At 49.3% G+C, this 23,698-nt stretch overlaps 2 protein-coding genes across 2 annotated transcripts; both read left to right on the top strand.

Moving 5' to 3' along the window:
• The first annotated feature begins 51 nt into the window (after nt 1-51).
• On the top strand, nt 52-10,447 carry rprd2b (regulation of nuclear pre-mRNA domain containing 2b). The gene is given in 11 exon segments (XM_084668932.1): nt 52-485; nt 3,399-3,528; nt 3,656-3,873; nt 3,995-4,047; nt 4,213-4,339; nt 4,623-4,798; nt 4,910-5,207; nt 5,931-6,251; nt 7,586-7,753; nt 8,158-9,290; nt 9,293-10,447. Coding segments are annotated over 11 exon segments (3,780 nt in total). The 5' UTR covers nt 52-238; the 3' UTR covers nt 10,202-10,447.
• Nucleotides 10,448-14,640: 4,193 nt separating this feature from the next.
• Nucleotides 14,641-23,193, top strand: tars2 (threonyl-tRNA synthetase 2, mitochondrial). The gene is made up of 18 exons (XM_084668934.1): nt 14,641-14,821; nt 15,311-15,492; nt 15,890-16,004; nt 16,099-16,220; nt 16,453-16,561; nt 17,374-17,438; nt 17,554-17,632; nt 18,319-18,456; nt 18,547-18,645; nt 18,818-18,987; nt 19,084-19,246; nt 20,092-20,229; nt 21,034-21,111; nt 21,351-21,451; nt 22,078-22,179; nt 22,283-22,355; nt 22,520-22,634; nt 22,763-23,193. Exons 1-18 carry the CDS (start codon nt 14,738-14,740, stop codon nt 22,903-22,905), a joined length of 2,076 nt encoding a protein of 691 aa, XP_084525060.1. The 5' UTR covers nt 14,641-14,737; the 3' UTR covers nt 22,906-23,193.
• Nucleotides 23,194-23,698: the final 505 nt, after the last annotated feature.

Raw genomic sequence — 23,698 nt, 5'->3', positions numbered from 1 at the left:
ACTTCTTTTGGTGTCTCACAGAAATGACATAAAGGGTTGTAGTAATATGGTATGTCGCGGATATGTTACTCTCCCCAAAGACCATAAAAACGGAATGCACCGTACAGAGTTTTAAAATCTACAGATCGTTTTTAATCATCAGATCAAGGCAAAATGTGGGGAAAGTGTCTGGGTCTTTCTGCTGACAAGTCTCCGACTATCTAATGAGAACGTAAGGGCAGCTTCATCCTAACTGCTGATGCCCTGCACGGAGACGCGGTGCTCAAGCACAGCAAAGACGACTGGAAATATGGCGGCGGACTCTGAGGCTGCTAGCGGCCATGGCGCTCGCGGCTCCTCCGCCGGTTTGGAAGCTTCTTTGGACCGTCGATTTCAAGGAGTCTCTAACACTATGGAGTCAATACAAGGACTGTCTACTTGGTGCATTGAAAACAAAAAATACCACAGCCTTATCGTTCGATACTGGATGAAGTGGCTCAAGAAATGTGAGTAGTAGCCAACTAGCTAATCCACTCTAGCCAAATAGCTAGCTAGCTCTAGCTACATAGTGGGGAAACTGGTAGGTTTATTCGACTTTGCCATCCGACGGTGCACTGGTCTGGAGCTAATTGTGTCCTTGTGGGCATATATATAATTAATTATATACAAGTAGTTTATGAATGACTGTTGCAAAACTACACTTATATTTTGTGTGCGGTTTAATTAGTGGTGCGTCGTAATGTCCTCTTAATTAAGTGTGTTTGTTATCGGTCATGTGGAGCGACCGTCGCATTGAGAATGAAATAAACGAATGTATCGTCTGCTACTCAACGGTGCGGTCTAATTGCTGGAGTTGAACATTTTAAATTACATTGATTCAATGAAACGTTAAACATTTGTAATCCAATATTTATTTTCCATTCTGTCATTGTTTTATCCTTTTATGAATGCAATTTAGAATTAATGCAAGCAGGTAGACCATATAAAACAACACATACGACTTTGAATGTTTGATACGATATCGTATTTGTACCAGGGACTAGTCTAGGCCACAAACGCTATTTGAACTGTGTCTGGGCATGGTGCCTCTGATGCATTATCTCCCAATAGTATCTATAAATTCTCTAACCTGTTTAATATTGCAATCCAACTTAAATCGACAAGTTTGCCAAATTAAGTCACAGTGAGCTAGGCTATCTAGCTAGCTAGACTACAGTAAGGACGTTGAGATGGTATGCTAGCTGTTGTTTACCCCATGTCTTTGCCATGTACTTCTACTTGGTATCAGGTAGCACAGTTGCAGCCTTGCCATGCCTTTTCAGCTAATTTTATAATACGAGCAATGGCTTTTGATATGGAAATAAAGTTAGTGCTTGCCTGATATTGCTCGACCATACATGCAGCTTGACTAGCTACAATACTTTACTGTTGGTACAGCATGTTCTAGCTAGCCACCATGCCGAACATGTTTGAATTGCACACGATAAATGAAATAAACTACGAGTTTGCTTGCTCAAGTCTATTTCTGTCAATTTCACAAATCTACAGCAACTCTACATATCTAGAGCATGATTTCACAAACATAAGTATCTGACGAGGTACATTGATGTCACTTTGCAGGCTGTAGTAGTCATACTTCAAACTGTCAGATCGCTGCAAATCCTACTCTGTTCATTTGAAGAACTACACGTAGTATGACAAGTCAGTTTGACAAAAGATGATTTTTCGTACAGTGGCAGGCACCGTAAATCTTATCATCTCGATCATTGTAAATAACCACAGTGTCGATTGTATAGGTTGTTTCATTGCTTTTGGGGACCGTGTTCACATGTATTTATCCATAGCCAACTCGTGAGGTTCCATCTACGTATGCCTCTTGTTTCTGCCCACACCACCAGCTATTATTCAAACTGTTGTTGTTTGCAAGGCTAATGTGCTCTGTGGAATTGTTAAACACTGATATTATTAGCAGGCCAAGCTATGAGATCAGTTTCTGGTTTTCTCTGGTGCAAGGTTAGACCTGCTGTGTCATTTCAAGCTTTTGACAGTCATCACAGCTGTAAAGACGCATTGTTTACTACCTGTGGTTGAGTTATCCCTTGGCTACATTTGAAGTACACCTTTTACCTCAAAACGGTGTGGGGTCATGGCCTTACGTAACCCATGCATAGCTGTCTTCATGTGATTTGCTAACTCCATCGGCAGGGATTGGGAGTCTCCATGCACAGGTTACGTGGTTGGTTACGTTCACAGGGGTATCGACTGTGACCTTTTGAATTGTGATTTTCCTCAAAGCTTGATTGACACACCCATTGCCTGCTTAGTTCAGCAGTAAGCTTAGTTCCAGTGGACAAGCTAAGTTTTGACATTACTGTGCACTTTTCAGACGGGGAGCTTATCATAAAAAAGCCCTGATTTGCTGTGTCTGTGTCTGTGTTATGTCGCTGAGTGAGGCTTCTGTGTGAAGCCGTTTACAGGGTTACTAGTACAGTACACCATCACCAACCATGGTTGACGTGTTCCTCATGAATTACACAAGTTGCTGGTGTTGGTAGTTGCTGTGTTTTAACTCTCAGGTCCTGGTCTCAGAGGGAGGGGAGGCAATGTTTACACCCTTAGTGGGAGGAACACAGACTTGGTACGTTTACATTTGCAGACGCTCTTATCCAGAGCGACTTACAGTAAGTACAGGGACATTCCCCCCGAGGCAAGTATGGTGAAGTGCCTTGCCCAAAGACACAACGTCATTTAGCACGGCCGGGAATCGAACCGGCAACTTTCTGATTTATAACCCGATTCCCTAACCGCGCAGCCATCGGACCCACATCATAGGTAATTGATGTAACTTTAGTTGTTAAGTCTGTGACATCAGGTTTTACATTTTCAACACAGTCTCGCACTGTGGGAACCATGTTCCTTCTACCCATCTTCGCTACAGAGCTGCTTGCATCAGAAGTTGGCCTTATATAGTGTGTTAAAGTTGTCTGAGTCTGTCAAACCTTTAGGAAGGCTTTAGGAACAGTAGTCTGTGGAAAAGCTCAACGCGTTGAAACAAATCTTGGTTATTGAATAGATGTGTGATGACCAGAACAGCTGTGGCAGCATGCTTGAGGGTGAGGGTTTGATGGAATGTCAGGCCACTTGATTTGTATACAGACATGTGGACTCCGGGCTTCCCAAAGTTACACAGGTTTGTTTTGGGGTTTGAAATGAAGTCATTTTCAATCGAGACTGTGCCCCAGTCCAGAACGTGTGTTTGGAACTGTTGGTTGCGGTTCTCTCAAGGTGTCTGCAGTTACACATGCCTGGCTTCAGGGTGATTAGGCCTCTGTCCCCCCAGGACTCAAACACAAGCAGGCAGGTCTCTGCTCTTGTCTGAACTCTGTCCACGACTCTGAACTTCCTCTTCCTGACTTTAGCGGACACCAACCACCGTCTGAACCTCTTCTACCTTGCCAACGACGTCATCCAGAACTGCAAGAGGAAAAACGCCATCGTGTACCGCCCTGCCTTCGCAGAGGTTCTCCCCAGAGCCGCCCTGCTGGTCACGTGAGTGTACTGCATTCACTCACTCACCCAAACTGAATGCATGCATCTGTCAACAGTAGCCCTTTCACTCGTGTATTAAGTTGATCATTGTGGAGAAGTCGTCATGCCGTGACCTGTGACCTGTCAGGGATGGAAAGGTACGGAGGTCAGTGGAGAGGATCTTCACCATCTGGGAGGAGAGAAGCGTCTACCCCGAAGAGCTCATCTCTCTTCTGAAAACCACCCTGGCACGGAAGGAGAGAGAGAGGGAGAGAGACAAAGAGAAGGACAAGGACAAGGAGAGAGAGAGGGAGAGGGAGAGAGAGAAGGAGAAAGTCAAAGAGAAGGAGACCATACCTGCACCAGGTAAATCCTCAAGAGAGAAACTTGATCCTCATACTTGTCCTCTGCTCCATCTGGTCTGTTTCTCATTCTTGTGTCGACACACAGATGTAGTTCAGCTCATGTATGTTTGCTTTGCCCTCAGCCCCAGCCAACCCCAAAGCTGCTCTCAAGTCTAAGATAGTGGCTGAGTTCACAGTAAGTCATTTTTATCATCTACTATCATCATTATTCTCAGTGCTCTGGGATGCAGGTGACGTTTATTTTGAGGTGAAACTATCAGCGATATCCTCTCTGTCCTCTTCACTGTTCCTCCCTCTCTCTTTACTCTTTACCCCTCTTAAACAATGTCTCCTCCCCCAGCCTCAGTCGTTCATAGAGCAGTTGTGTGGCTACAAGCGCGTGGTGGCGGAGGAGGAGATGAAGGAGAAGCTGCTGACGGCTCTCAGGGTGGATGTCGGCAGCACTGAAGCCCTCAAGAGACTCAAAGGTCAGGAGGGAGCCACTGTGTCACACTGTGTCATCATGTCCCCTCCCTCCCTCCCTCCCTCCCTCCCTCCCTCCCTCCCTCCCTCCCTCCCTCCCTCCCTCCCTCCCTCCCTCCCTCCCTCCCTCCCTCCCTCCCTCCCTCCCTCCCTCCCTCCCTCCCTCCCTCCCTCCCTCCCTCCCTCCCTCCCTCCCTCCCTCCCTCCCTCCCTCCCTCCCTCCCTCCCTCCCTCCCTCCCTCCCTCCCTCCCTCCCTCCCTCTTAAACGGTCTTTCTGTCTGACCCAGACAAGGCAGAAGGAAATAAGTTTTCCAAGGACTTTGAAGACAGCAGTCTGAAGCTTCAGGAGTTTGTGAGCTTCCTGGAGACCCAGCTTAGTGCAGGGCCCCCTCTGCTGGAGTCTTTGGGAAACGCGGATGTCTTCTACGAGATGCAGTACAAAGAGGTCAAGATCGTGGCCAACGTGAGTACCAGTCGAAAACACACAAGTGCAGACGATTTTCCGGTGGTTTCTCTCTGTATCCTCCTCTGTCGGGTCCTCCTCTCAGGTGTCTTCTGTCCTCATCCTCCGCAGGCTTACAACACCTTCGCCAACCGTGTGTCCAGCCTCAAGAGGAAGCTGGACGCCCTCAAGTCCACCCTCCCAGGCTCCGAGGAGTCTCCAGTCCCCTCGCCCTCCGAGGACGCCCCCTCACCCACCGGCTCAGACTCCCCCTTCCTGGAGCTGGGGGCCGGCCGGGGGGGCAGCATGACCTTCGACCCCGATCTGGACGGCCGGGCCATGGATGACGGAGAGCTGGGGAGAGCCGGAGACAACCGAGTCCTGGAGGACATGGAGCTGTCTGAGGAGGAGACGGACACCAGCATCATAGGTGAGCTGGGGTGTCGGGGGTTGAGGGGGAGGGGGTGGGGGGTTGGGGTAGAGGGGGTCTGGGTGGAAGGGGTCAGGGTGGGGGGTCGGGGTAGAGGGGGTCTGGGGTGGAGAGGTCTGGGGTTGGGGGTCGGGGGTGGAGGGGTCGGGGTTGTGGTTTCCTGGTTGTGAGTAGAGACGATATTATTGGCCGATATTGGGCATTTTCCAAACTATCGGTATCGGCATTCATAATGGCCCATAAATGAAGAATTGTAAAAAAAAATTTTTTATAAAAGACAAAGTTTCATATCTTGAGTTTGTGTTTTATTTATCAGAAACTGCATTATCATATTATTTTATTGAGGACATAATAACAGGAGTCAGATGGCTGAGCATTTAGGGAATTGGGCTATTAATCAGAAGGTTGCTGGTTCGATTCCGGGCCGTGACCCTGTACTTAGTCGCTCTGGATAAGAACTTCTGCTAAAAGTGACTAAATGTAAACTACAAATAACTGCTGTTAGGGAAATCAGTTTGTTTTGTTATGCATTTCTGGATAAATAAATTATATCGGCAGATATCGGAATATCGGATTTTTAAGTTACCAAATATTTGTATCGGTATCGGCCTTAAAAATCCTTTATTGATCGGGCTCTAGTTGTGAGCCAAACATGTTTTCCTCCTCCGGATTTGAAGTGGCGCCGGACTGACAAGCTGCTCTAACTCTCTGTGTTGTTTCCAGCACTGGAAAACAAGACAGACAAGACATCATCCTCCGCTTCCAAGACAACCAAGCCCGTCCAATCAGCAGCAGCTTCCAAACCCTCCCCTTCACCCACGCCCACCAAAACCCCCCCTGACCCTTTCTCTAAAAAGACCGCCCCCCCAGCCCCGGCCTCAGCCCCGACCTCAGCCCAGGCCCCAGCCTTGGCCTCCACAGGGGCTGCTCCCCCCTCGGCTGGCCAGGGACTGGATCCTTCTCTGGGGGTGAACCTGGCCAACGTAGACCTGGGCAAGATCAGCTCCATACTGAGCTCCATCACGTCTGCCATGAAGAACACAGGTGTGTGTGTGTCATGGTGTTATATACAGTGTGTGTGTGTGTCATGGTGTTATATACAGTGTGTGTGTGTGTCATGGTGTTATATACAGTGTGTGTTATGGAGTTATATACAGTAGGGCTGCAACTAACGATTATTTTAATAATCGATTAATCTGTCGATTATTTTTTTCGATTAATCGATGAATTGGATGAGAAAGAAAAAAAATCATTTCCAACCCTTTATTCAAAAACAGAACTGACAGTGCAAAAACAATTTTCAGAATGTGCACAACAGTTACACAATTTTGAAAAAGTTATTAATATTAGCGTGGATTTAATGCTATTTTCCAAGATGAGCAATTTATTTGAGTTTTGTTTAAAACTTTTATGGAAAATTGAAAGGTTGTGGATGTAGGCCAGACTTTATTAAAATAATCTGGTGTATATTTAAGATTTTTTGACACAATTTTGAAAGAAGTTAAGATTTGCGAGGATTAAGCTATTTTCAAAGATTTGTGATTTTCTATCATTTTATTTGAAACTTCATTGAAAAAGTAAAGGCTGTGGAAGTATACCAGACATTATTAAGATACTCTGGTGTCTGTTTGAGGTTTATATTCCTATTATAAAAGTTTTTTTTTCAAAATGGTATGTGTTATTTTCACCCGGTCCCTAACGCGATGCTGCAAAGTAGCGTCTTCCGAATGTGAGACGAATGTCGAATATGAAACTAACTTCACCTCGGTCAATTAACACACTTTTTCGACGTATTTAGTGTGAAATGCTCCCACGCCTTGGATGACTTGGGTCGTACTGATTTCTCTGCCTCCGCCGTGTGTTTCAGAACAACGTTACTCAACAACGTCTCTCTGATGGTCTTTCCTCTACCTCCGCTCCGCGCTCAACTAGTTAAACTTTTTTTTTTTTTTTTCATACTCAAACATCTCCGCGACATATTGAGTGGCGTAATAATCGCACAACACAACGAATCGATAATGAAATTCGTTACCAACGCTTTTAATAATCGATTTAATTGATTCGTTGTTGCAGCCCTAATATGCAGTGTGTGTCATGGCGTTATATACAGTGTGTGTCATGGTGTTACACCAGTGTGTGTCATGGTGTTATATACAGTGTGTGTCATGGTGTTATATACAGTGTGTGTCATGGTGTTATATACAGTGTGTGTCATGGTGTTATATACAGTGTGTGTCATGGTGTTGTATACAGTGTGTGTCATGGTGTTATATACAGTGTGTGTGTGTTCTGTCAAAGGATTGAGAAGGGATGAGTCAGTGTTGTTGTTAGAACAAAGAGTTGACCCTGCCTCTCCCTCTCTCTCTCTGTCCTCCCAGCAGTGAGCCCTGTCTCTCGGCCTTCTCCCAGAACCCCCACCACCCCTTCTGGCCAATCATCTTCCTCCAAACCGGCCCCGCCCAGCCCCGCCCTGGCCAGCATCCTGTCTCGAGTAGACATCTCCCCCGAAGGCATCCTTAGTGCCCTGTCCAAGACAAGCACTCAGGGTGAGACAGTCACACACACACACAAACCGTCCAAACACACCGTCACACACACACACAGCGTCACACACACACTGAATGGCATCTCGTTATGAGAGAGCTGGGTGTGGGTAAATATATCATCTCAGGCACACATGGATATTGTCTTTTTTTTGCTCTTCTGGATTTATGCAGCAGTAAAAGTACTAAATGTTGAGATTTTTAGTTTTGTCTTTAATTTGATAGTTTCTTAAGCATTTTTGCTGTACTTTTTTTACATTTTCATTTATGCCTGAGACTGCAAGGATATGGTTTATGGGCTTCTCTAGTTACTGTGTATATGCTGTAATTATCTCCCAAATCCTCTCTCTCTCTTGTCTCTCTCTGTCTCTCCGTCTCGCTCTCTGAATACCCCTCTCTCTCCCCAGGTCTTTCATCTCTGCTTCAAAGTGTCACTGGAAACCCCCCCTCCTCCTCCGCCCCCCCCTCCCGCTCTTCCCCAGAATCCTCTTCAGCGAAGGCTCCGCCCACCACTAAACCCCCCCTTGGGAACAGCCTGAAACGAGAGACGGGGCGAACAAGGGACTGGGAGAAAGAGAGAGAGTGTAGTCCTCCCCCCCCGCCCCCCCCTCCCCCCTCCGCCCCTGCCGCCTGCGTCTCCCCCCCCAGTTTAGAGTCTAAGATCAACAGCTTCCTGCAGGGGAATCCTGGCTTCAGCCTGGGGCTGGGGGACGGGAGCCCCCTCTTGGGGGGCGAGGGGGTGGACGGGACCCCCGTGAGAGACGAGACCGGGGGGACCCCCACCCAGGACGAGATCATGGACACCCTGGGGGGTGACCCTGGGGGTCACAACCTTTCACCCACAGCCTACCGCAGTGACCCCTGGGATGCCGTCATCACCCCCACAGGAAGCAGCAGTGACAGCAACTTCCTGTCCTCCTCATCCTCCTCTCGAGGACAGAGTTACGGAAGCGGGAAGAAGGTGGCTGCTGGGAAGAGTTCCGCCAAGACCAAGGAGGAGCAAGCGCTGAAGACCAGGAGGCTGTCCGGCACTTCCTCTCTGTCCCTCTCCGAGATGAAGGCTAAGAAGGAAGGGCACCCCCTCCAGGGGAGGTTCCACGCAGCCGAGCGAGCGTCCGGGGAGAGAAGGGCGTCTGCGGGCTCCCGCAAGGCCAGCAGCGGCTCTGAGGACGGAGGGCTGGGCGGACGCAGGGAGGAGAAGGGGCGAGGACGCCAGGGCGGGACCCCGGGAGGAGAAGGGGCGGAGGGGCAGTACCACCGCATAGAGACCCTGGTGTCCCCCTGCACAGAAGGAGCCCCCATCCACACACTGAACTACTCCAACCGTCTGCAGCCCGGGGAGCGCATCCAGACCGTGGAGAGCATCCGCGTGATTGGTCGAGGCATGAGGCACGGGGGTGGGGCTGGTGGTCGGCCCGGGGGCGGGATGTGGTATGAAGAAGGGAGTTACGTGGAGGTCCAGCCGCCCTCCCCATCACATCCTCACGGTGTCCCCCCACCTGTCAACGCCTCTCCTGACACGTGCCCCCCCATGCCCCCGCTGCCTCCCCCCACCTCCTTCCCCCTCATCCTCACACCCTCCTTGGCCATCCTCACCCGCTCGCTCAACCCCCCACCCAGTTCCAGATGACCTACCACGGAGGGGACAACCCCCAGAACCACCCCCCTCACCTGCACCAGCATCCTCCCCCTCCCTCCCCCTTCTTCAGCTCTCCCCCTCCCCCCATCCCTCGCCCCCCTCCCCCTCCCATGCCCATAGCCCCGCCTCACACTCGTAATTTCCCAGGCCCCCCCTCTGCAGTCATGGTGGGTGGAGTTCTGGTCCCTGTAGACAGGCCCCTGCCCCTCCCTCCCCCCAGCCGGCCAGACGGGGCAGATCGTGGGGGTATTGGGGGTCCGCGGGGGGGTAAAGGTGGGCCTGTGCCCCTCATGTTATCTCTCCTTGGGGAACCCCCGAAGCTACCCCGCTCCGGTACAGTTAAAGAGCATTTCACCCCCCGTCATGCCCCCCCCCTGCACCGCCCGGGGACCCCCGGGGCGCCCCCCCCCTTACTAGGCAGAGTGAAGGAAGGGCTCAACATCACTCCTCCATCTCCCACATCCTCCTCCACCCCTCCTCCCCCCTCCCCCTCAGGTGACACCCTCCCTCCCCGCTCCCAGGCCCCCTCTCTACAGAGGCCCCCTACGAGCCCCCCGGCTGGGCCCCGAAACCCCCGCCGCCCCTCCCCTCCGGTCTCCCTCCTGCGCCTGCCTAACCCCTCCGCTCGCCCCCCCATCCTTCCCTCCCCTATGAGCCAAAGACCCCTGCTGAGAGCTCGAGGCCCCCCCACCCACCCCAACCATGACCCCCACGTATTCCGGGGGGGCAAGCGCCCCGGGGCCCCTTTCGGCCGGGGACAGGGGGCCCCCTTCCACCCCCCCAAAAGACCTTTCCTTCCCCCTCGCTACTGAAGTGTCACCCCACTACAAGCTGGACGAAAGAGCCCAAGCCCCACACCTTGCTAGTCATCCAAGGCTGAGCGTGTGCAGCCCTCCTGGTATGAACCCAGCTAGTCACCCGCCCCAGGCACACCTCCCTTCTTTAAGCTCAATGTACATAGATGTTCAAACCTACATGTCAATTAGCCTTTTATCTCTTCACTCTACTGTACAGTACAAGCTTGTCAAACATGCAGTCCAACTCAAGTCTGCTCCCTCCCACCCTCCCTCCCTCCACCCCTCCACCCCCCACCCCCCCAGGAGCCATGGTGTTCAGTTGAGAACAGGGAGATGAACTCGGAAGAAGACAACAAGCAGACAGTTTGAGTAACAAACAGCAGGTGGTTATTCTATTCCAGTTCTTCTCTCTGCTTCTGTGTGATGTAAGATTTGTCCAATGTGAAACTCATTCACAGTGTGTGTGAGAGAGAGAGAGAAAGAGAGAGAGAAAGAGAGAGAAAGAGAGAGAGAAAGAGAGAGAGAGTGAGTGTAAGAGAGGATGGAGGGAGAGAGAGAGAGGTGGGTGGCGGGCAGTCTGGGAGTTGTGAAGGGACTGAAGTCATAAGTGGTAGTTTAGTTATCAGAGTTTTGAGTTCCAAACCTCTTTACTTCCCTTAGTGTGTGTTCACTCTTAGTTCAAGCATCATCAGTAGGTCTGGATTATCTCTAAGAGGTTTTGAATTGAAACGATCCGTTTGCTGTTCCCCCACCCCACACACCTCCCAGATTGTATCATATTGTTGATAGTAACCTTCTTCCTCCCTATCTAAATTTTTCCACTCTTCAGTCTATTTTTCATGTATATTATCTACAGACTGAACCGAGTTGCTTGTGTTTTATTGCTTCAAGAACCCTTAGTTTTTTTCTTCTTCAAGAGGACGATGATCATCTCGCTGACAGTCTTTGGGTGTGTGAAACTTTAGCTTGAGACTCAAACAGCCAAACAGCTCTTCCTCTGCTGAGTGAACTTTAGGTGTCGGTACAGATATTAAGGTGAACCTGAGTTGTGAAGAAACTCCCCTAGTGAAAGCTGAGTCCTGTATGTAGGTTTGACTTTTAAACCTGCCGACTCCAGTTTGGTCACCGTGTGTGCATTGACTTAAATAAAATCCAGAGTTTCAACCCAACAAGAGGAAGGTACTTTCTTGGAGAACGTCGCTGTCATTCATGGACTCTGAACTGTACATCTGGTCTCAGTTTTTTTTTTTTCTTGTTTTAAGTAGAGTAGTTGAATTTGTGACCTCTCACCTCTGCTTTGTGACCTCTCACCTCTGCTTTGTGACCTCTCACCTCTGCTTTGTGACCTCTCACCTCTGCTTTGTGACCTCTCACCTCTGCTTTGTGACCTCTCACCTCTGCTTTGTTATTTAGAACTTTGGTTCATTTTTCTCTTTTTGGAGGGCTGTAAACATCATGTCGAGTGTAAGAAAAAAAATAAGTTACTCAATTCCACATGCTGACTCTGCGCACGTCTGTACCTGACAGACATGTGCAGAGGAATAAGATTGGCTGGATACTTTGCTCATGCACATTCACCCTTTTATTTTTTATTTTTTCGTTATTCGATTATTTCTTAACTCTACCCATGCTTCAGTCGGTCTTGCTCCTTATACCATGATTGATGTCAAAGGGAACTAAAACAAACCACCTGTGTATTTGCGTCATGGAAACAACGCCATTTAGCAAACTGATAGGAATCTAATGAACATCCATTATGCTCATGCAAGTCTTGGTCAATGTCAAGTGTTCAGGGTTAGGACAAGGTCTCTCCACACCTAACCCACAATGCTGATCTGTCACCTACACTCAGATGCTACAGGTCTCCAGAAGATAGGCAGCCAGCTGTCATTGAAGTGAACAGAAGTCAATGTAAATTAGGAAATGCGAAGACCGCAGTACAATGTCTATGTGTGCAGTGTTTTGTTGAATGGGTCCTACAGTACCACCAACCTGCTTCTACAGTTTGTACAACAATGTAACCTGGGACGCACGCCGACTCCTCCCAAGCTACAGCTAACTAGTGACAGCCTGGCCAGTCTGATATGTGCATGGCCCTCTGCAGTAGCAGGTCATTTTCATCCTGTGTAGATGACCTCCCCACTCCCTGCTGCAGCTTAGGGTTAACAGCTACTGACCCCAAGGATGGATGTATTTGAGAAGTGTTTGTAAATAAGTCATGTACTCTTGAGTTCCAGAGAATTTTGTTTTGGAATACTTGGATACTTCCAGGGTGAAAAATGCTTAAGATGTGAGGACATTGACTGTAACATGTTTTTGTTTTTTTCCTTCTCCTACTGATTAGATGCATTGCATATTATTGTTGTTGTCATCAATGATGCTTTATCACAGATCTTTGAGTGTCCAGTCCTTTCAAATGCTCTAGGTTTCTTCTCTTTAGTTAAGTCACCTTGCACAGTCACAGTCAACACACACCCATCACAATGTCTTTTGTTTTGGTTTGTTTTTTTCTTGCCACGACCATCCAGTGATGTCCAGACAGAACAAATGACCCTCACGTTCTTCCATCTTGTCCTCTGTGTTCTAGAACAGTGTTGCCCGACCCTGTTCGTGGAGAGAATCTTCCCTGGAGGTCTTAGCTTTGACTCTAATCTAGAGAGCCTGTTTGTAATCATTTAGCTGGAACCACGAGGTGAATCATGCTAGTCATAACTGGGGTGGGAGAGTAACCCTACATGGCGATATCTCCATGAACACGGTTGGACAGTCCTTTACCACACTTCAGGGTTTGACACACTTGGTATAACATACATGAAGATATTGTCATTTGGTCCAAATCTCAGGTCCTTGCCCCAACTCATAAATGTTTATCAAACAACAAGACTGCTGTTAAAGCATGTTTGAGGGAGAGGAGCGGAGCACTTATGTGTTAATCATCCTGTAGGTTCATATTGTGGCTTTAGTTATATTATTGGATTTCATGATATAGTCTGGTAGATGAGTCTTACCGATGATGGAAGGCAGGTACACCACAAAAGTCCAGGATTTTGACTTTTCCTGATCTCACGCTCACCCTATATGTAGATCTGTATTGGCACAGAAAGCGATATTATTGCTTCCCAGATGTTTGTGTAAGGGAAGATCTTTTTTTAAACAATAATTTTCTCGTAAATTGAGCACATCTAAGTCTACATGTTAACAGCCGGAGTCAGTCACGTAATTCTTAGCTAAACAATCACATTGTCAGATCGGCCCCTATACTTAATGTGCGAATAGATTTTACTGGCTGTCGCGACGCTTCCAAACGAAAAAGAAGCACATTTTCCCTGGATTTTGTATTTGCTACTGAAGACCGAGTTCATGTCTGTTGCGTTATCTCTGAGGGTGCAGGATGTGGTGCCTGGGAACCGCATTTGACTGTTGCAGTGCACCCCACCACGGCTAGACCGTATGTATGTTTGAAGTGCGACCGTTTCAGAGACGGTCATATTGCTAACAGATTCCTCATAGCCCTCTACTGAAAGCGATTTAGCTACACAGGTCGTAGCGCCACCAAGTGGATATGAACTGGCCCTAGTAAAACCTTCCACATGATCATACAGCCTGCGAGGTCCCTAAAATGTGACCATATTTGTCGTTTATTGGGGAGAATAGCGTGTATTCGTTTTCAGTAATTATACACGCTTTAGATCAATGCGTGTATTTTTCATAGCTATAAGACTAGTAACTATCAGTCTTCATAGATAATTCCAACATTTTAAAGAAACATTTGCACTCTGTATTTCAAAGGAATAGAATTTGGTTACATCAGTCGTTGACAGCCACTGCGGTCAGAATGTATCTTTCCTGAACAAAAGTTGGTACAACACAATTGAATCGTTATTTAAAACTGTAGTCAGTTTGAAAGAGAAAAATGTAACAACTCGAAGACAGTTTGACAGGACAATCAAATAGTCTACTCGAGCGACCGTTTCAGCATATTGTATTTTAGCTGTAGGCTATTAAAAATGTAAAGACCGTCACAACGATATCAAAGCTGTTGGCTCCTTCGAGTCCAACGTTTGTGTCTTATTTCACTTGCTTAGTCCTGAACTTGAGAGATGCTCGATGTCACCCCTTCATCAGTTGCCCAGTATGACCAGTCATTTCTAGCCGCTGCACCGTTTCAGTGAGCTACAGTAATTTGGATGGGCTCATTCTGCGTATTACCATGTAATAATAGCAGCAGTATTAAGGCGGTAGTAAATATTTAGTTATGTATGCCACAAAATAATATTTTCTTTTATACTGTTAATTTCAAGCTGTCTCTTTAGCGTCCTCGTTTGAATCTGGCCCATCCACCGCATGTGCTGATTAGTGAGCGCGCATTCTAGACTGAGGCTCGTGAACGAGCACTTTCCTCTGCGTCACAAGATTCCGCCTCCTTTCTATTTGGTCCAATCAACTTTCTCGTTCATTTGTATCACTCTTCCGGTGTTATGGCCGCATGCAGTGTTGGGGACGATTGTAAAATGTTATGACCGTGGAGTTGTAGATATTCCTTGACTGAGGATGGTGGTTACTGTGCTATTACGGTTGCCCGTCTGTCGAACCTCGTCACGTGCGTTTCTTCGTTCTCACAGGCGGTATAGCAAGGTGTGCAAGGTTAACAAAGCTGGATCGCAGGAATGAAATCAGTCTGCCTAGTATTTGAGTTACTCAAAGCAGCTTAAATATGTAGGGTAGCTAGCGAACCAAAAAGAGGTGTAGTATTGATAGGGCCGTGTGCCATTTAGCCTTGTTGTTATTATTAAGTCAAATGCATTACTCTTTCACACCTGTCAGTCAATGAATGTCATGAACTGTTTTGAAAGCTCACACAGGGATGTTTGCTGAATGTCCTGGTCGTGTGACATGACTCGGTGCCTGTATTGCTGTGTATTAACACAACCATAAAGATGTGGGATATACTTCCATATATTAGAATTTAGGTTATGGACTTGGCTGGTCTCACAACTTCTCTGCTTGGCTATCAGTCTCTCTCTGTGTGAATGTGAATTGTTTTACATTTTTTACTATAAATATTTATGGATCTCAGAATCTAACTCACCCCTTTTTTCATTACTTAATCCCCCCCCCCCCCAGTTGCAGGAATCCCCCAGCCGGTCTGAGCGCGTGCGGCTGTTTGAGTCTCTCCAGGAGAGGCGGGGCGATGGGAGGAGAACACTCAGCGAGAAGGAGATCCTCAGCGTCCGATTGGCTGACGGCAGGACAGCGAAGGCCACAGCTGGCTTCACCACACCTCTACTCATCGCCCAGAACGCACAGTAACTGACCCTCCTCATGTCCTCACCTCCAACATGTAGAAGACCTCAATACTCATCGCCCAGAACGCACAGTAACTGACCCTCCTCATGACCTCACCTCCAACATGTAGAAGACCTCATACAGGCCACACACACACAGACACACACACGTCCACTCGCCTTTAGAGTCTTTCATTCCTGTTTGGCTTTTGTCATCACCGATCTGTTTTAACCTTCAGATACTCATCTGTGAGGCCGTTGTCAGGTGTGTTCCCTCACCTGGCAGGAGGCAGGTTCACACTAAGGGGGGTGAAACAGCCTGTGCTACTCAGGCTGATGGTGATGAATCAGGGGGTTTGAAGAGTTCCCTCTTGCTAACTTCCTCTCCTTAACCTCCTCTTCCCGTCTCCCCCCACAGGCTGACAGGAGCGCTGGTGGCCAGAGTGAACGGAGCCCTGTGGGAACTGCACCGCCCCCTGGAGGACGACTGTGAACTGCAGCTGCTGGGCTTCGACAGCGACGACGGCAAACACGTACGCGCCCTCAGGGACCTTCTCACACGCCACGAAACCGAGGAACGTTCTCATTTACCCAAAGAAAACCGCGTTCTGTCCCTGTCTCCTCCAGGCGTTGTGGAGGACAGGGGCGTGCGTCCTGGGAGGGGTGTTGGAGGGGAGTTTCGGGGCGGAGCTGTGCAGAGAAGGCGTGTCCGACACGGGGCTCTTCTGCGACCACAGGCTGGAGAACAGGTGAGAGACATTCTCTCCTGGATAAGGCAGGGCTCTGGGAAAGCAGTAAAGCTCACAGTGTGAGGGGTCCAGTCAATATACAGCATGTCACCATGCTAACCCCGTCAAACCAGTCCTCTCTAATCTGCATGAAGGGGCACAGGGGTCAGAGGTCAGTGTAGGGCTGTTAACAGCATCCACCCTGACCTGTCGATGACCCGCCTCTTGCCCTGTCCTACGACCCTTCCCCCAGTGCCCTGTGTCTCACTGAGGTGGAGCAGAGATGTCGGCAAGCCGCCGCCCTTCGACTTCCTCTCTCCAGACTGGAGCTGAGCGTGCAGGAAGCCAAAGAACTCTTCCAGGTCAGAGGTTATTCATCTCTGGCTGTGTGTGATGACGCTGGCTTTTGACCTATTCTAATAAAACACAGGGTTTGCTCTATAGTGCACACAACCCAGTCCTTCTTCATTTTGTGATTATTTTGTTGTTTTGGGTGAAGCGACATATGTGTTCATAGTGGAATGCAGTGACAGTGATGAGGCGCTAGACTAGAGCAGCTAGAGCAGCTAGACTAGAGCAGCTAGACTAGAGCAGCTAGACTAGAGCAGCTAGACTAGAGCAGCTAGACTAGAGCAGCTAGAGCAGCTAGAGCAGCTAGACTAGAGCAGCTAGACTAGAGCAGCTAGAGCAGCTAGACTAGAGCAGCTAGAGCAGCTAGACTAGAGCAGCTAGACTAGAGCAGCTAGACTAGAGCAGCTAGACTAGAGCAGCTAGAGCAGCTAGACTAGAGCAGCTAGAGCAGCTAGAGCAGCTAGACTAGAGCAGCTAGAGCAGCTAGACTAGAGCAGCTAGAGCAGCTAGAGCAGCTAGACTAGAGCAGCTAGACTAGAGCAGCTAGACTAGAGCAGCTAGAGCAGCTAGACTGTGTTATGTAACACTGTGCTTGTTGCCGCGTGTCTAATGGAGTGTTTATACATGTTGACATTGGTAATGACCTTTTGATATTCCTCACCATGGAGGAATGCGAGGTGGAAGGTGTGTCTGTGAAACACTATCATTTGAGTGGGTGTTTACTCCTCACTGTGCTTGGTCCCTGGATGGAGAATCTGACAGGCTAGGATGATGTGTGTTGTGTCTGTGTGTGTTTGACTAAATACAGTTTTCTGTTTTTTAGGACTGTAAGTTGAGACTCCAGCTGATGGACGAGCAGACTGTAGGGTCTACCATCCCAGTTTACAGGTGTGGGACACACACACGCACACACACACACACACACACACAGTTGCTCCTCTTTCAAAACTTCACGTCTGTGATAAAGCACTCATTCAGTCCCATGTGTTGTTTTGTGTGTTAGGTATGGAGACAGCATAGGAGTGTGCAGAGGTCCTCTCCTCCCACACACAGGCCTGATCAAGGCCTTCAAGATGCTCCAGGTGTGTGTGTGTGTGTGTGTGTTTGTCTCTTTCTCTAATGAAAGTAGAACTCTATTGGATGCTAATCGGAGTCCCCCTTAGATTAGGAAACTATTCTATTCATTGTTGCCAGCTGTGCTTAGCAGCACTGTTTCAGGGACTGTTTATTCCCTGGAATGTAGACATTGTTTATCTTTGTTGTCTGTTCTACTGTCGGGGCTCTGCTCATTGTGCTTTGGCAGTCAGACATGGTAAACAAACATGGAACTGACAGTTTGGTCCCAACTACAATAAACCCACTACTGGGGATGTGGCGAAGACCCAATGCACACAGGCTTGTGTGTTCAACCCCCCCACCCCCTCTCTCCTCTCCCCTGTGATGACCAGTGGACTGGAGGGCAGGATGGAATGTCCTCCATGTCTGATACTGGGGTTTCCGTACTGCTCTGGTGCTGGGTGGACTGGGCTTCCATGGAAACAGCAGCTGGTGCAGGATGTTGTGTTTGTCACAGGCCCAGCTTCCTGCTCCAATCACTTGTAAAACACAGGGCACTGGAAACACACATCAGCTGCTGTCTCTTTCTCATCCTCTCTATCTCTCTCTCTCTCTCTCCCCGTCTCAATTCTCTCTTTTTCCTCTGTCTCTTCATCCCCCCTGTTGCTTCTCTCTGATGTTGCCGATCTCTCTCTCTCTCTCCCCTGTCCAGGTGTCTCCTGTGACGATGGCGGAGGTCACTGGAGTGATGCGACTCATGGGCGTGGCCTTCCCAGGAGCGAAGGAGCACGACCAGTGGGAGAAGGAACAGGAAGAGGCGCGGAAGAGAGACCACCGCCGCATCGGAACGGTACGGCCCGCGGGAGGGAGGGGGGGAGGATGGAGAGAGAGAGAGATAGAAAGTTGGAAGAGTCATGTTTGTCTTTGTTCCTCCGGTCAGGATCAGGAGTTGTTCTTCTTTAACGAGGTCAGCCCTGGAAGCTGTTTCTTCTTGCCTAAAGGAGCCCACATCTACAACACTCTCACTGACTTCATAAAGGTACTCACTCAGGTCTAACTGCATCCTCAGCACAGCAGTGTTCTCATCAGTAGTCAGGATATTATACTAACAACTCCTCAATGACTACTTAGTCACTGTCTGAACTTTACATTACCCAAAATAACCCTCTCCCTGCCCCCCCCCCCCTCACCTCCCTTCTGCCGTCTGCTAGAGTGAGTATCGGAGGCGGGGCTTCAGTGAGGTCGTGACCCCTACCCTGTACAGCACTGCATTGTGGGAGCGCTCAGGGCACTGGGAGCACTACAGTGACAACATGTTCACCGTGACGTCGGAAAACACACAGACCTATGCTCTGAAACCCATGAACTGCCCCGCGCACTGGTGAGAACACACACACGTGGCTGTACCCCTCAACACACGCATGCCAGTGTTCCCCCACACACACACACACTCACGTCCTCACCCTCGTCCCTCCAGCCTGATGTTCGAGCAGCGGGTTAGGTCCTGGAGGGAGCTGCCTCTACGCTGGGCCGACTTCGGGGCGCTGCACCGTAACGAGCTCTCCGGAGCTCTGGGGGGTCTGACCCGCGTCCGCAGGTTCTGCCAGGACGACGCGCACATCTTCTGCACGCCAGAGCAGGTACACACACACACACACACACACCAGAGCAGGTACACACACACACTCCAGAGCAGGTACACACACACACACATGGTCAAAACTTTATCTAAACCTGAAGAAATCAATTTAAGTGAAGAAGCAGTCAGTTCGAACAGGCACTGGACTGGAAGGTGTTGAAAGGAGATCCCATGACTCTCGTTCTCTATGGCCTCCGTCCTCCTGAATGGAGAGCTTTGTTTCGTCTATAAGGTGCGCCTCCTGACTGTTTCACCCTGTAAGCTAAAGCCCATCTCCAGGGGAAATGTCCCTGGGCAGGACAGGAGAAGAGGGGGTCTGTGCTGGGCTGTTAGTGGTTCTGTTAGTGGCCCAGTCCCGTGATTGTGTACCAGTGATTAGTTTTTCTCTGTGTAGCTAATTCAATCAGCCCGGCGTTTAGGAATAGACCGTCACTACGGCGACAGACCCTCCCAACTCGTTCTTGAGAGTCGACCTCGCGATTCCCGGAATCTGCTTTTGGCTCACTCAGCATGCGATACGCCTGTCCTCTGATGCTAACGCTGTTCCCTCGCCTCTCCTCCCCCCTGTCCTCTGATGCTAACGCTGTTCCCTCGCCTCTCCTCCCCCCTGTCCTCTGATGCTAACGCTGTTCCCTCGCCTCTCCTCCCCCCTGTCCTCTGATGCTAACGCTGTTCCCTCGCCTCTCCTCCCCCCTGTCCTCTGATGCTAACGCTGTTCCCTCGCCTCTCCTCCCCCCTGTCCTCTGATGCTAACGCTGTTCCCTCGTCTCTCCTCCCCCCTGTCCTCTGATGCTAACGCTGTTCCCTCGTCTCTCCTCCCCCCTCCTCTCTCTTTCTCTCCCCCAGCTGGAGCAGGAGATTCTGGGCTGTCTGGACTTTGTCAGGAGGGTGTATGAGGTGTTTGGGTTCTCCTTCCACTGCCTGCTCTCCACTCGCCCCACGCCGTGCCTGGGCCAGCCGGAGCTGTGGGACACGGCTGAGGAGGTGCACACGCTTAGATACACACTCTTAGATGCACACGCTTAGATACACGCTTAGATACACACTCTTGGATGCACACGCTTAGATACACGCTTAGATACACATGCTTGGATACACACTAGGGACGCTCATTTAGAAAATACATCTTTGAGAGGAGAATAGAGAGGAAATATTTTTCAAACCTTTCGAAACTTTGTAGAAAATATTTTTTTAATCCCTATTTCCCCCCCCCCCCCCAATTTTTTTTAAATAAAATTTTTTTGGGAAGAAGAGGTTTTGAAAGGCGGAAAAAAAATGTATTTTGTCAAAAGTTTCGAAAAACTGGTTTTGAAAGGTTGAAAAAATGTGGTTACAGTGGGGAAAAAAGTGTGTTTTGAGCCCTGCACACACATTTGGAATGTAGGATGATGAACAGGGGAGTGGGGGAGCACTTGGCCCAGCTGGGTAAATGTGTGCGTGTGCAGACAGTTGGGTCTTCACACTAACTCACACCTCGTGGATAATTCCACACTCAACACACTGAGTAATGGAGCCCACTTAGCCAATCAGCCAATCAGCATGCAGGCATTGGAATGTGTCATGCCTTGCTCACAGATGAAAGCAGCTGTCTGTTCTTAGGAAACCATCTTGATGTGAAATACACCGTAAAGGAGGCCTCCTGAAGGAACTCTGGGCCTGATTAGACCAGATAGTTGAGCGATGAAATAAAGATAAATTTGCTCTGAAGCGCCGTCTCTAAGGAGCGCTTGTTTTGTCTGGTGTGGTCGCCCTGACTGAGCTGTCCTCCCTCCCTCTCTGTCTGAGCAGCAGCTGGAGAGGAGCCTGCAGCAGTTCGGCGAGCGCTGGGAACTCAACCCAGGAGACGGAGCCTTCTATGGGCCAAAGGTCAGGGGGAGGGGCTTGAGCCACCTGGGAAGTTGATTGGTCAGAATTCACTTGTTGGCCATAAACACCTTCGATAGAATTGAACTGTGCCCATGTTTGCCTAATCAATATGAAGTGTTCTAGAAGCTACACCAGCAGATTTAGGTCAGTTGTTGATGACCATGTTGCTGTTTTTAGAAATGACTAGCTTCAGCTCAAACTGACCTGTTACTGACATACTCGCATCCTGCTGGTACTAGATCGATATTCAGATCAAGGACGCCATTGGTCGACAGCACCAGTGTGCCACGATCCAGTTGGACTTCCAGCTTCCAATCAGATTTGACCTCCAGTATGTTGGGTGAGTATCACATCGTAATGCAATCATCCTTCTTATCCAATCGAGTAACTCAATTGCAGGAACATGAAGTGTAAATAGCTTTTGTTTTTTGAAGAGTATTTTCTTCGCTTTGTGAAGGAACATTTGAGGATCCTGTGTTGTCTAAAGCAGTGGTCTCCAATCCTGGTCCTCAGGGACCCCCCAGTCCTGCATGTTCTAGATGTTTCCCTGCTACAACACACCTGACTCAAATGAATGGGTCGTTACTAGCCTTCGTCTGGTGTTGGCAAAGACCCATTCATTTGAACCAGGTGTGTTGGAGCAGGGAAACATCTAGAACATGCAGGACTGGGGTTGAAGACCCGTGCTCGAAAGCATATCTTACCTGGTGTCTGAGGCCTCCCTGCAGACAGACAGACAGACAGACAGACAGACAGGTCTAACCTCCCTGTGTGTCTGAGGCCTCCCTGCAGACAGACAGACAGGCAGGTCTAACCTCCCTGTGTGTATGAGGCCTCCCTGCAGACAGACAGACAGACAGGCAGACAGGTCTAACCTCCCTGTGTGTATGAGGCCTCCCTGCAGACAGACAGACAGACAGACAGGCAGACGGGCAGACAGACAGGTCTAACCTCCATGTCTCCCAGGGCTGATGGTGAGACCCACCGGCCGGTCATGGTCCACAGAGCCGTGCTGGGCTCTCTGGAGAGGATGATCGCCATCCTGGCGGAGAACTTTGGAGGGAAATGGTGAGTCCCACTACCCTCACTACCCCCACCAGACACTAACTGATAGGCTTGTGGTGTACATGGCGTCCTCACACTAACTTCTCTCTCTGTCTCTCTCTATCAGGCCCCTGTGGTTGTCTCCAGCGCAGGTCATGGTTATTCCTGTAGGGGGCAACAGCGAGTCGTATGCTCAGCAGGTCAGCACCTATGAAACTGGCTGTTCCAGTGTCCTCCCCTGCCACATCTTTCTGCTGTTCCTGCTAGTGTTCCTCCCCCCCTCCCCATGGTGCTGTGGTCCATGGTAGCAGTGCGACTGATCCTGGCTCACTGAAGCCCTTCTGAACGCTTCTCTCCTGTTAAGGTGGTCGGGCAGTTTCGTGAGGCTGGCTTCATGGCTGACCTGGACTGTGGGCAGGGATCCACCTTAAATAAAAAGATCCGGGCAGCACAGCTCTCTCAGTACAACTACATATTCGGTAAACATGAATGAGCTTTTTGAATGTCCTAATCACTTCCTGCCATAGATAGTTTTTAAATAGATTTATTTTGATCTCTCTCTGTCTCTCTCTCTGTTGTGTGTGTGTGTGTGTGTGTGTGTGTGCAGTGGTGGGGCAGAAGGAGTGTGTGAGTGGGACGGTGAGTGTGAGGAGCAGGGGGGGCCGGCAGCTGGGCAGCAGGCTGACAGGAGACGTCCTCACGGCCCTTACTGAGCTACGAGATGCACGCAGCAACCAGGAGGACTTCTGAAGACACACACACACACACACACAGTAACCAGGAGGACTTCTGAAGACACACACACACAGTAACCAGGAGGACTTCTGAAGACACACACACACTCGTACATACCTACACACTCATGAAGGCGCACACACACACTCTCATACACACACACACACACACACACTCTCATACACACACACACTCTCATACACACACACACAAAGAATAACCGTGCATCGAGGTACACACACTTGGTTACAGTCTAAAGAATAACCCAGAGGATTTTTATAATAAAACTTAACTTTATTCTGAGTCTTTGGTTGCGTCTCAGTTAGCAAATTCTGTGTAATCCTTCTTTGGTGTCTTCATGCAGGATGCTCTGTCAGCGTTTTCAGGCATCAGATGTGATTGGTTAATACCCCTTAAATCAGATAACTGCCCTGTTATGTAATCCTCAGTATGTCACGAATATCAGAATAGAAAAGCAACCATACCTTTAAAAGACTGGAAGGAAGGGGGGAGAGAGAGGGGGAAGAGAGAGAGATGGGGGGGGGGTCGTTTGACTAAAATAGGAGAAGACTTCGTGTGTGTTTAATGGAAACAGTAGAGGCAAGGCAGAGGTCAGCTTTTCCTCTTTTTTAATTGAGGCAGAGCGACCGAACGGAAAGGACATGAGTCACAACAGCGACGGAGGAGTGGAGGGAGGGAGGGGGGGAGGGAGGGAGAAACATGGACCAGGACAAAAGCACCACTTCGCCGGATCGTGTTGGTGAGAGGTGGCTGTTAGTGGGCTGTGAGAGGGGTCTTCTCCGCTGCA

This window comes from Hypomesus nipponensis, chromosome 2, assembly GCF_054491055.1.
Source record: "Hypomesus nipponensis isolate SF chromosome 2, ASM5449105v1, whole genome shotgun sequence".
Classification (NCBI taxonomy): domain Eukaryota; kingdom Metazoa; phylum Chordata; class Actinopteri; order Osmeriformes; family Osmeridae; genus Hypomesus; species Hypomesus nipponensis.
The sequence above is the reverse complement of the archived record's forward strand: the minus strand, read 5'-3'. Positions and strand labels throughout refer to the sequence as shown.

Coding starts and splice junctions, on each gene's coding strand:
- tars2 (XM_084668934.1), top strand. CDS start 14,738: ATGGTGGTTACTGTGCTATTACGGTTGCCCGTCTGTCGAACCTCGTCA. Junction 14,822..15,310: donor CTCACAGGCGGTATAGCAAG/GTGTGCAAGGTT, acceptor CCCCCCCCCCAG/TTGCAGGAATCCCCCAGCCG. Junction 18,646..18,817: donor CTCTCACTGACTTCATAAAG/GTACTCACTCAG, acceptor GCCGTCTGCTAG/AGTGAGTATCGGAGGCGGGG.